Consider the following 14,049-nt stretch of genomic DNA (forward strand, 5'->3'; position numbering starts at 1 on the left):
ATGTTTTACCTCTGTTATTATTTTGAATCTAAGCCTCTCCAGACTGCACCTTTATTTCAGTTCTTTTGACAGACTTGCATTTTAGCCAATCAGTGCCCTCTCATAAGTAACTCCACGGGTGTGAGCACAGTGTTAGCTATATGGCACACATGAACTAACGCCCACTAGCTCTGACAATATGTCAAATGCATTCAGATAAGAGGCAGCCTTCAAGGGCTTAGAAATTAACATATGAACCTACCTAGGCCATATTTATATATATATATATATATATATATATATATATATATATATATATATATATATATATATATATATATATATATCTGTATGTGTATATATGTGTTTAAATAAATATTTATGTGTGTGTATGTATATGTATATATATATATATATATATATATATATATATATATATATATATGTAATCATATAGATATATATTTTAAATATATACGCATAAATATAAATATATATATATATATATATATAATTTTACTCTTAGTGAAGAACAAAGGTATTTAAAGTATTCTAAACATATCTTTTGGCTTTAGTGCACCTTTTGGTTAGCACACTAGTGAAAGCCTGTAGAAGGTTTTGTAGCACACCCCATAGAAGTCTGTGGGGAAAGGGAGTTATACGACCTCCAGATATTAGTGTATTTTGCTCATACTCTTAACATTTTACTTTCAGTTTCAAGCCATATATATATATATATACAAGTGATGCCTGATATCTGTATGTGCTAATAATAGGGTGAACATATTGCCGCTTTAAAAAGGGACACATATGAAAAATACATATGTCAGGGTTCTTATACAAAACATTTCTTTAAACAGCCCTGAAAACAGACCTGACATATGTATTTTTCATATGTGTCCCTTTTTAAAGCGGCAATATGGTCACACTAGCTAATAAGCTATTTATTCATAGTGAATGGCTTATGAAGTCAAATGCTCTGTTGACCTTTGTGAAGAAAAGTTAAAATCCATTACAATATTTTATTATTTTTTTAATTAAATAGGCAGAGGAACAATGCGAACTAAAATCTGTGGAACATGAAGAGGATGTCACCCCTTTAGCCGCCAAGGAGGCCAGCAGACTGGGAGAGGATGAGCTTCTTAAATATTTACATGTAAGTATTGTTATCTGTTCATTGACACACTGAGCTAGCTTGAGATACTACTTTACTAATAGTTTATTTGTATAAAGATTCTTAGGGCGGAAAAAGACTCTCAAGGATGCAGTTTATAACTTTATAGACTAGTAAGTCATAAACATATCTGGAAACTTTTAGGATCAGTTTACCCTGATACTCAAAAAATAATACATATAAATGAATAATGATCATCTATAAACCAGGCCCCCTCAGCCATATACAGACATCAAATCAAATGCCTACCTCTTCGGCTCTTTTATCAGCCACATACTAATATCAGATTAGACCTCTGACCCCTGGCCCTGCAGCTCCATACTCACATCAGCTTCCAATTTTTCAGTCCTTCACTTCAATATTTTAATGGTGGGTTGAATTCTGTTGTTGCTGTTTTTCTCTGCGTGCTGTGTGACATTTTGTTCATGGCCTTTGTTGGGGGGGGGGTAAGAAGACTGCTGGGCGTTGCTGTCACAGGGCTAGATTACAAGTGGCACGTTAACATTAGCATGCTTATTTCAAGTAAACACGACCACATGAGTGCAAAACAAAATTTGCGCTTGTCAGATTAGCGCAACTGAAGACCTTGCATAAAAGGTTAGAGCTAAATAAAAAGTTGCACTAAACACAAGATAAATATATTAAATAAAGTGTTACACTCATAAATACACTATCTAATAAAAATGAGTCATATAAATATAAGTATAAGTATATAGTAGATGACAATGTATTTGAATGGAAAGGGCTATAATGTATATATATACATACATACATGTACATGTCTAAATGTGTGTGTGTGTATATATATATATATATATATATATATATATATATGTCTATGGGGAGAAGAAGTTAGCATGGTCGCAATATCTAAAGTCCTCAAGTAAGCACACGGCTGCTTTTATTCAAGGGGTAACATTTCACTTTCAGCTTGTAATACGCGTGCTAACCCGTGTATGTTAAAAGTTTACTTCTGCTAGTGTTTGCTTGTGAGCTAAAGTGCTAAATATATCACGCCACTTGTAATCTGCCCCACAATGTGCAAATATGTAGTAATCTGTGTATTAATGCATGCTGTTATGGGGAGCAGCACAAAAAGCTGTGTCGCTCCTTGACCGGATAAATAGGGTACTCTGTGTACAGATCTCCTGTTATAGAATGCACAGAACTCATGAAAGTACCATTGTTCAACTCCAAGAACTTTTTATCAACAGAAGATAACACACCCGTTTCACTGTTATACCTAATACTTGTCCCTAGTGTTAGAATATATGAACTGCAACAAATATAAACAGCAACAACTGGAAGAAACTAGGGTTGCACCGATACCGATACTAGTATCGGTATCGGTACCGATACCAAGTACTTGCATGAGTACTTGTACTCGTGCAAATGCACCGATACTTAAACCGATACCTCCACTTACTACCCATATGCTATCTTGTGGTGTTTTTTTTCAAACTGCACGTTTCCATTTCATTTAAAGCTGGAGTGGAGACTAAACTAAAAATTGCTTACTACTGTTCTGCCAATACAAATTGCTCTTATTTGTATTATTGTAGGACAGATTACTTTACATCATTTAGACAAACCCCTGAAGTACTGGGCAATTAATAAACTGAGATTTCCAGCTCTGGCTCCAAAAATATCTTTCTGCCCCATGCAGTAGAGTGGGAAGTTGAACCTCCTTACTGATAGCAAAAACAGATTTATAGCTGAACATGCAGAGATGCTTCTGTTCTGTTCCTTAAAAAGAACTTGCCACTAACTTTTGAAAAATTATTCTAATTGCTAGATTGCCTTTTATACTGCTAGTTCTCATCTTGCACAATTATGTTCAAAACATACTGTACTCTGAGGAACATCTTAGCTTATATAATTGCAGGAAGAGTACTCATAGGAAAAATTAAGTTAATCCCAATGAACACTCATCCTGCAATTATAGGACTAGATTTAGATTACATTTGATTGGTAAGCTTTACCAATGCTCTCTTCACATTTCCAACTCCATAGCCTTTAATGGAGTAGGACGTGTAATGAGAGCATTGGTAAAGCTTACCATTCAAAATGTAATCTAGCCCGTAGTGTTGTTCGCCATGATTAAACAGTATTCTGTTCTATTTTTTACTGTATGGCACTTTTGGTTGGTTGCAATTTTATATTTGTTATTTATTGTTGTTAATATATTTTATTGCAATATTTTTATTTCTAAACATGTTCTGTGAACTTTGTGACAAATAAAACCTGTTTTATTATTTCATAATGTCTTGAGCTACAGTCCTTCATAATTATAAAGAAGGAATCTTAAATAATTAGTCTGTATTGTGCTTGGTAAACTGTCACATGACATAAAAAAAAGTATCGGTAATTGGTATCGGCGAGTATTTGAAAACAAGTATCGGTACTTGTACTCGGTCTTAAAAAAAACAGAATTTATGCTTACCTGATAAATTACTTTCTCCAACGGTGTGTCCGGTCCACGGCGTCATCCTTACTTGTGGGATATTCTCTTCCCCAACAGGAAATGGCAAAGAGTCCCAGCAAAGCTGGTCACATGATCCCTCCTAGGCTCCGCCCACCCCAGTCATTCGACCGACGGACAGGAGGAAATATATATAGGAGAAACCATATGATACCGTGGTGACTGTAGTTAGAGAAAATAATTCATCAGACCTGATTAAAAAACCAGGGCGGGCCGTGGACCGGACACACCGTTGGAGAAAGTAATTTATCAGGTAAGCATAAATTCTGTTTTCTCCAACATTGGTGTGTCCGGTCCACGGCGTCATCCTTACTTGTGGGAACCAATACCAAAGCTTTAGGACACGGATGAAGGGAGGGAGCAAATCAGGTCACCTAAACGGAAGGAACCACAGCTTGCAAAACCTTTCTCCCAAAAATAGCCTCCGAAGAAGCAAAAGTATCAAATTTGTAAAATTTGGCAAAAGTGTGCAGTGAAGACCAAGTCGCTGCCTTACATATCTGGTCAACAGAAGCCTCGTTCTTGAAGGCCCATGTGGAAGCCACAGCCCTAGTGGAGTGAGCTGTGATTCTTTCAGGAGGCTGCCGTCCGGCAGTCTCATAAGCCAATCGGATGATGCTTTTAAGCCAAAAGGAAAGAGAGGTAGAAGTCGCCTTTTGACCTCTCCTTTTACCAGAATAAACAACAAACAAGGAAGATGTTTGTCTGAAATCTTTAGTAGCCTCTAAATAGAACTTTAGAGCACGGACAACGTCCAAATTGTGTAACAAACGTTCCTTCTTTGAAACTGGATTCGGACACAAAGAAGGTACAACTATCTCCTGGTTAATATTTTTGTTAGAAACAACTTTAGGAAGAAAACCAGGCTTAGTACGCAAAACCACCTTATCTGCATGGAACACCAGATAAGGAGGAGAACACTGCAGAGCAGATAATTCTGAAACTCTTCTAGCAGAAGAAATTGCAACCAAAAACAAAACTTTCCAAGATAGTAACTTAATATCTATGGAATGTAAGGGTTCAAACGGAACCCCTTGAAGAACTGAAAGAACTAAATTTAGACTCCAGGGAGGAGTCAAAGGTCTGTAAACAGGCTTGATCCTAACCAGAGCCTGAACAAATGCTTGAACATCTGGCACAGCTGCCAGTCTTTTGTGTAGTAAGACAGATAAAGCAGAGATCTGTCCCTTTAGAGAACTTGCAGATAATCCTTTCTCCAAACCTTCTTGAAGAAAGGAGAGAATCTTAGGAATTTTTATCTTATTCCATGGGAATCCTTTGGATTCACACCAACAGATATATTTTTTCCATATTTTATGGTAAATTTTTCTAGTTACAGGTTTTCTGGCCTGAACCAGAGTATCTATCACCTAATCTGAAAACCCACGCTTTGATAGAATCAAGCGTTCAATCTCCAAGCCTTCAGTTGGAGGGATACCAGATTTGGGTGTTCGAATGGACCTTGAACAAGAAGGTCCTGTCTCAAAGGTAGCTTCCATGGTGGAGCCGATGACATATTCACCAGGTCTGCATACCAAGTCCTGCGTGGCCACGCAGGAGCTATCAAGATCACCGAGGCCCTCTCCTGATTGATCCTGGCTACCAGCCTGGGAATGAGAGAAAACGGTGGGAATACGTAAGCTAGGTTGAAAGTCCAAGGAGCTACTAGTGCATCTACTAGAGTCGCCTTGGGATCCCTGGATCTGGACCCGTAGCAAGGAACCTTGAAGTTCTGACGAGACGCCATCAGATCCATGTCTGGAATGCCCCATAATTGAGTTATTTGGGCAAAGATTTCCGGATGGAGTTCCCACTCCCCCGGATGAAATGTCTGACGACTCAGAAAATCCGCTTCCCAATTTTCCACTCCTGGGATGTGGATCGCAGACAAGTGGCAGGAGTGATCCTCCGCCCATTGAATTATTTTGGTCACTTCTTTCATCGCCAGGGAACTCTTTGTTCCCCCTTGATGATTGATATACGCAACAGTCGTCATGTTGTCTGATTGGAACCTTATGAATTTGGCCTTTGCTAGTTGAGGCCAAGCTCTGAGAGCATTGAATATCGCTCTCAGTTCCAGAATGTTTATCGGGAGAAGAGACTCTTCCCGAGACCATAGACCCTGAGCTTTCAGGGATTCCCAGACCGCACCCCAGCCCACTAGACTGGCGTCGGTCGTGACAATGACCCACTCTGGCCTGCGGAAGCTCATTCCCTGGGACAGATGGTCCAGGGTCAGCCACCAACGGAGTGAATCTCTGGTCTTTTGATCTACTTGAATCATTGGAGACAAGTCTGTATAATCCCCATTCCACTGTTTGAGCATGCACAGTTGTAATAGTCTTAGATGAATTCGTGCAAAAGGAACTATGTCCATTGTTGCAACCATCAATCCTATTACTTCCATGCACTGCGCTATGGAAGGACGAGGAACAGAATGAAGCACTTGACAAGAGCTTAGAAGTTTTGATTTTCTGACCTCTGTCAGAAAAATCCTCATTTCTAAGGAATCTATTATTGTTCCCAAGAAGGGAACTCTTGTTGACGGGGACAGAGAACTCTTTTCTTTGTTCACCTTCCATCCGTGAGATGTGAGAAAGGCTAAAACGATGTCCGTATGAGCCTTTGCCTTTGACAGGGACGACGCTTGTATTAGAATGTCGTCCAAGTAAGGTACTACTGCAATGCCCCTTGGTCTTAAAACCGCTAGAAGGGACCCTAGCACCTTTGTGAAAATCCTTGGAGCAGTGGCTAATCCGAATGGAAGAGCCACAAACTGGTAATGTTTGTCCAGAAAAGCGAACCTTAGGAACTGATGATGTTCCTTGTGGATAGGGATATGTAGGTACGCATCCTTTAGATCCACGGTAGTCATAAATTGACTTTCCTGGATGGTGGGTAGAATCGTTCGAATAGTTTCCATTTTGAACGATGGTACCCTGAGAAATTTGTTTAGGATCTTCAAATCCAAAATTGGTCTGAACATTCCCTCTTTTTTGGGAACTACGAACAGATTGGAATAAAATCCCATTCCTTGTTCCTTTATTGGAACTGGGTGTATCACTCCCATCTTTAACAGGTCTTCTACACAATGTAAGAATGCCTGTCTCTTTATTTGGTTTGAGGATAAGTGAGACTTGTGGAACCTTCCCCTTGGGGGTAGTTCCATGAATTCCAGGAGATAACCTTGAGAAACTATTTCTAGCGCCCAAGGATCCTGAACATCTCTTGCCCAAGCCTGAGCAAAGAGAGAGAGTCTGCCCCCCACCAGATCCGGTCCCGGATCGGGGGCTACTCCTTCATGCTGTCTTGTTAGCAGTGGCAGGCTTCTTGGCCTGCTTACCCTTGTTCCAGCCTTGCATTGGTTTCCAGGCTGGTTTGGGTTGTGAGGCATTACCCTCTTGCTTAGAGGATGCAGAATTAGAGACTGGTCCATTTCTGCGAAAGGGACGAAAATTAGGCTTATTTTTAGCCTTAAAAGACCTATCCTGTGGAAGGGCGTGGCCCTTTCCCCCAGTGATGTCTGAAATAATCTCTTTCAAATCAGGTCCAAATAAAGTTTTACCTTTGAAAGGAATGTTAAGTAATTTTGTCTTGGATGACACATCCGCTGACCAAGACTTTAGCCAAAGCGCTCTGCACGCCACAATAGCAAACCCTGAATTTTTCGCCGCTAATTTTGCTAATTGCAAAGCGGCATCTAAAATAAAAGAGTTAGCCAATTTAAGTGCGTGAACTCTGTCCATAACCTCCTCATATGGAGTTTCTCTACTGAGCGACTTTTCTAGTTCCTCGAACCAGAACCACGCTGCCGTAGTGACAGGAACAATGCATGAAATTGGTTGTAGAAGGTAGCCTTGCTGTACAAAAATCTTTTTAAGCAAACCTTCCAATTTTTTATCCATAGGATCTTTGAAAGCACAACTATCTTCGATAGGAATAGTAGTGCGTTTGTTTAGAGTAGAAACTGCCCCCTCGACCTTGGGGACTGTCTGCCATAAGTCCTTTCTGGGGTCGACCATAGGAAATAATTTCTTAAATATAGGGGGAGGAACAAAAGGTATGCCGGGCTTTTCCCACTCTTTATTTACTATGTCCGCCACCCGCTTGGGTATAGGAAAAGCGTCGGGGGGCACCGGAACCTCTAGGAACCTGTCCATCTTGCATAATTTCTCTTGAATGACCAAATTGTCACAATCATACAGAGTAGATAACACCTCCTTAAGCAGTGCGCGGAGATGTTCTAATTTAAATTTAAATGTCACAACATCAGGTTCAGCTTGATGAGAAATTTTTCCTGAATCTGAAATTTCTCCCTCAGACAAAACCTCCCTCATGGCCCCTTCAGATTGGTGTGAGGGTATGACAGAACAATTATCATCAGCATCCTCTTGCTCTTCAGTGTTTAAAACAGAGCAATCGCGCTTTCTCTGATAAGTAGGCATTTTGGATAAAAGATTTGCTATGGAGTTATTCATTACAGCCGTTAATTGTTGCATGGTAATAAGTATTGGCGCACTAGATGTACTAGGGGCCTCCTGCATGGGCAAAACTGGTGTAGACACAGTAGGAGATGATGTAGTATCATGTTTACTCCCCTCATTTGAGGAATCATCTTGGGCAATATCATTATTTGTGGCAGTACTGTCCTTAATTTGTTTGGACGCTATGGCACAATTATCACATAAATTTAAATGGGGAGACACATTTGCTTTCATACATATAGAACATAGCTTATCTGAAGGTACAGACATGTTAAACAGGCTTAAACTTGTCAATAATGCACAAAAAACGTTTTAAAATAAAACCGTTACTGTCACTTTAAATTTCAAACAGAAAACACTTTATTACTGAATATGTGAAAAAGTATGAAGGAATTGTTCAAAAATCACCAAATTTTCACCACAGTGTCTTAAAGCCTTAAAAGTATTGCATACCAAATTTCAGAGCTTTAACCCTTAAAATAACGGAACCGGAGCCGTTTTTCAATTTAACCCCTATACAGTCCCAGATACAGTCTTTGCTAAGACCCAACCAAGCCCTGAGGGGAATACGATACCAAATGACGCCTTCTAAAAGCTTTTTCAGAGATTCTTAGATCCTCACACATGCATCTGCATGCCCTGCTCTCAAAAAACAACTGCGCATTAATGGCGCGAAAATGAGGCTCAGTCTATGACTAGAAAGGCCCCCTGACTGAAAAAGGTGTCCAATACAGTGCCTGCCGTTTTATAAACGTTCCCCAAGATTATAAATGTCAATTGTTAGCCTAAATTTGAATAATATGCACAAATAAAGCAATCGATTTAGCCCATAAAAATGTCTACCAGTTTTTTAGCCCATAATAAGCCCTTTATTCTGTTTGTTTTTGACTAAGAAAATGGCTTACCGGTCCCCATGAGGGGAAATGACAGCCTTCCAGCATTACACAGTCTTGTTAGAAATATGGCTAGTCATACCTTAAGCAGAAGAGTCTGCTAACTGTTTCCCCCAACTGAAGTTACTTCATCTCAACAGTCCTATGTGGAAACAGCAATCGATTTTAGTTACTGTCTGCTAAAATCATCTTCCTCTTACAAACAGAAATCTTCCTCCTTTTCTGTTTCAGAGTAAATAGTACATACCAGCACTATTTTAAAATAACAAACACTTGATAGAAGAATAAAAACTACATTTAAACACCAAAAAACTCTTAACCATCTCCGTGGAGATGTTGCCTGTGCAACGGCAAAGAGAATGACTGGGGTGGGCGGAGCCTAGGAGGGATCATGTGACCAGCTTTGCTGGGACTCTTTGCCATTTCCTGTTGGGGAAGAGAATATCCCACAAGTAAGGATGACGCCGTGGACCGGACACACCAATGTTGGAGAAATGGTATCGGTGCAACCCTAGAAGAAACCATTATGATATATTCATTACATCTCCCTTCTTAAAAAAAAATCAAAATAAAACAATATATATATTAGATATAAAGAAATATACATTAAAAAAACAAAACAAAAAAAACAAACAAAGCACACAGTTATGTAGTGTCATAATCTTCCCAATACTTTGGCTTGATTCTCCGTCCATATCTTGAGAATCTACTGGGTGGCTCAACTTGTGCTGTTTCTGTCGTGCTAGGAAGAATCACATTGGAGCTGTGATCAGAGAATTCCTCAGTAATTGTCCCTCCTGTATGTCCACATTTATATCACTATGTGAGATCCTTGGTGGTACATAAAGCACTGCATCTGGAATATTTGTAACTCCTGTATTTGTACTTCTGTTATGATGCAGATGTACTCTGTTGCTCCGGTAATCTTTGCCATTCTCGGTGCAGACAATGTATGAGCGTAGTGCACTTGTTACTTTGGTTACCACTGCAGGATTCCATCTTCCTTCTAAATTTTGCATCCTTACCCTATCGCCAAGCCCACAAGGTTTTAGAAATTTAGACCCACGATCATAGTACTGTTTCTGCCTGTCTTTTAATGATTCCACTCGCTGTTTAACCATTGCAGGATTCTGTACTTTAGAGGCAAGTTGGTTGTGTAAGTGTAGAAGGCAAAACTGATTTCAAATGTCTACTCATTAGTAATTGTGAAGGTGATGCAATTCCATCTATTGGGGTGTTACGGTAGTTTAGAATACACATGGATATACACATGGATATGTGGTATGGATTTTGATTAGTTTGGGCTGCTTTTTCCAAAATGTTTTTTGCAATTTATAAGTATTTTTCAGCTAAGCCATTTGATTGTGGGTAATGTGGACTGGACAATGTGTGTTTGAAACCCCATTCTTTTGCAAAGTTTGAAATTCTATTGAGGAGTACTGAGGACCATTATCTGATATTAACTCATCACATATGCCATGTCTTGCCAAGATAGATTTAATGACATTTATCACTGCACTAGACTTAGGCCTAGATTTGGAGTTTGGCGGTAGAAGGGCTGTTAACGCTCCGCGGGCTTTTTTCTGGCCGCACCATAAATTTAACTCTGGTATCGAGAGTTCAAACAAATGCTGCGTTAGGCTCCAAAAAAGGAGCGTAGAGCATTTTTACCGCAAATGCAACTCTCGATACCAGAGTTGCTTACGGACGCGGCCAGCCTCAAAAACGTGCTCGTGCACGATATCCCCATAGGAAACAATGGGGCTGTTTGAGCTGAAAAAAAACCTAACACCTTCAAAAAAGCAGCGTTCAGCTCCTAACGCAGCCCCATTGTTTCCTATGGGGAAACACTTCCTACGTCTGCACCTAACACTCTAACATGTACCCCGAGTCTAAACACCCCTATCCTTACACTTATTAACCCCTAATCTGCCGCTCCCGCTATCGCTGACCCCTGCATATTTTTTTTAACCCCTAATCTGCCGCTCCGTAAACCGCCGCAACCTACGTTATCCCTATGTACCCCTAATCTGCTGCCCCTAACACCGCCGACCCCTAGATTATATTTATTAACCCCTAATCTGCCCCCCTCAACGTCGCCGACACCTGCCTACACTTATTAACCCCTAATCTGCCGAGCGGACCTGAGCGCTACTATAATAAAGTTATTAACCCCTAATCCGCCTCACTAACCCTATCATAAATAGTATTAACCCCTAATCTGCCCTCCCTAACATCGCCGACACCTAACTTCAATTATTAACCCCTAATCTGACGACTGGAGCTCATCGCTACTATAATAAATGGATTAACCCCTAAAGCTAAGTCTAACCCTAACACTAACACCCCCCTAACTTAAATATAATTTAAATCTAACAAAATTAATTAACTCTTATTAAATAAATTATTCCTATTTAAAGCTAAATACTTACCTGTAAAATAAATCCTAATATAGCTACAATATAAATTATAATTATATTATAGCTATTTTAGGATTAATATTTATTTTACAGGCAACTTTGTAATTATTTTAACCAGGTACAATAGCTATTAAATAGTTAAGAACTATTTAATAGTTACCAAGTTAAAATAATAACAAAATTACCTGTAAAATAAATCCTAACCTAAGTTATAATTAAACCTAACACTACCCTATCAATAAATTAATTAAATACAATTGCTACAAATAACTACAATTACATAAACTAACTAAGTACAAAAAATAAAAAAGAACTAAGTTACAAAAAATAAAAAAATATTTACAAACATAAGAAAATTATTACAACAATTTTAAACTAATTACACCTACTCTAAGCCCCCTAATAAAATAACAAAGCCCCCCAAAATAAAAAATGCCCTACCCTATTCTAAATTAAAAAAGTTAAAAGCTCTTTTACCTTACCAGCCCTGAACAGGGCCCTTTGCGGGGCATGCCCCAAGAATTTCAGCTCTTTTGCCTGTAAAAAAAACACATACAATACCCCCCCCAACATTACAACCCACCACCCACATACCCCTAATCTAACCCAAACCCCCCTTAAATAAACCTAACACTAAGCCCCTGAAGATCTTCCTACCTTGTCTTCACCATCCAGGTTCACCGATCCGTCCTGAAGAGCTCCTCCGATGTCCTGATCCAAGCCCAAGCGGGGGGCTGAAGAGGTCCATGATCCGGTCAAAGTCTTCATCCAAGCGGGGCAGAAGAGGATCTTCCATCCGATTGAAGTCTTCATCCATGCGGCATCTTCTATGGTCTTCCATCCGGAGCGAAGCGGCAGGATCCTGAAGACCTCCAGCGCGGAACATCCATCCGGCCCGACGACTGAACGACGAATGACGGTTCCTTTAAGGGACGTCATCCAAGATGGCGTCCCTCGAATTCCGATTGGCTGATAGGATTCTATCAGCCAATCGGAATTAAGGTAGGAATATTCTGATTGGCTGATGGAATCAGCCAATCAGAATCAAGTTCAATCCGATTGGCTGATCCAATCAGCCAATCAGATTGAGCTTGCATTCTATTGGCTGTTCCGATCAACCCCACTCTTTTAGTCCTACATACTTGTGTTTTCACTGCCTACTTCTTGTGAAGTCCTTGTGGCTTACAGTGATTGTCATTCTAGTGCTTCCCGCATACTGTATGACGTTTTGTAAACTATCATAAATGATTTTAGACACTGATGGAATGCATTCTGAAAGCTAAACTTGGGACCTGCTAGTTGGCTTATCACAAAAAAAGGAGCAGTGTATTCAATTTGTATGATATTAAAGTGACAGGATGTCCAAATTAACCCCTTCCCTAAAAGGAATTTCAGAGAAAAAAAAGGACAATTTTAACATTTTTGCTATCTCGACATTTAAACATAAATAGAGCCTTGGTTTTTTAGATTTACCTATCAAAACTATTTATTTTTTTAGTAGACAACTGGTATATTTCATGCCAGCATTTTGCAGCAAAATGCCATCATAAAAAAAAATTGTTAACTTTTTCACAAACTTTGGGTTTCTCACTGAAATGATTTACATACCACTTGTGCAGTCATAATACTAATGGTTGTAAAAGCTTCTCTGAAATCAGAAATAGCAGACATGCATAGCTTTCCCATTGTTTTTTGTAATTAGAAGGATGCTAATTGCAGCTGTGGACCACACTTCTGAAAATCCAGCCAGTGAAGCAGTTAATAAATTAGCTTGTAAGAGTAATAGTATTGTAATTTAGGTATTACCCTCCCCACCAGGCAGCCTGCCAGTATAAAGTTTTAGCACTTTTTTTCGTTTTAATTAATTAATTAATTATTGTTTTACATTTTTTGCAGTGTAGGATCCCCCTTTATCTTCCCACCTCTCTGATCCCTCCAAAACAGATCTCTAACCTTTCCCCACCCAAATGGTCTCCACTATCTTAGGTAATGACAGCTTTCTTCCAGTACCCAGTTTATATACATTTAAAAAAAATGTATACAAAACATGTTTTCTGTTGTGTAGAAATCCCCTCTCACCATCCCCCCTCCAAGCAATTATACTTTAGGACCCCGCTCTCCCGTCTCGTAATCTCTTTTGCCGTAGTGTAGTACACCTATCTCCCTCTCCCATTCAAATATTTTCTGTAGCGTAGGGAATCCTCCTCTTCCTCCCCCATTGGTGAGCCGCCCACCCGCCTCCTTACTTTCTACACCACACATGGCACCACCGCAGCAGATACAGACACTGACATTGTCTGTGTCATTGTCTGTATCAGCAATCTGGCTTCATATGGTAAAGGGACCATGACCAGCGCTCCCTTACCATATGAAGACAAATGCCTTCTGCTTCTAGCTGCATTCTTGGCTGCCTAAACTGACAGCCGAGACCGTAGCATGCACCTCTGTGTTTAACATAGGTACTTTGTCAGCACAGTATGCTGTACAAAGTATTGTGTTACATAGAGCGTATGACCATTTGACGCAAGAGGTTAAAGTTTTGTGAAAAAAACTCGCCAGTTTACGTCTATTGGCAAATTTACATATTTATAACTTTTGTTTATTGAAATTTAGCTCT

At 39.5% G+C, this 14,049-nt stretch overlaps 1 protein-coding gene across 1 annotated transcript in view; it reads left to right on the forward strand.

Moving 5' to 3' along the window:
* ATP2C2 (ATPase secretory pathway Ca2+ transporting 2) overlaps positions 1–14,049 on the forward strand; it is a 337,340-nt gene that overhangs the window by 180,225 nt on the left and 143,066 nt on the right. The window contains exon 3 of the mRNA XM_053719160.1: positions 1,025–1,135. Within this exon, the coding sequence (XP_053575135.1) occupies positions 1,025–1,135 (111 nt within the window). The remainder of the gene's footprint in view (positions 1–1,024; positions 1,136–14,049) is intronic.

The sequence above is a fragment of the Bombina bombina genome, chromosome 1 (assembly GCF_027579735.1).
Source record: "Bombina bombina isolate aBomBom1 chromosome 1, aBomBom1.pri, whole genome shotgun sequence".
In the NCBI taxonomy this organism is placed as follows: Eukaryota; Metazoa; Chordata; class Amphibia; order Anura; family Bombinatoridae; genus Bombina; species Bombina bombina.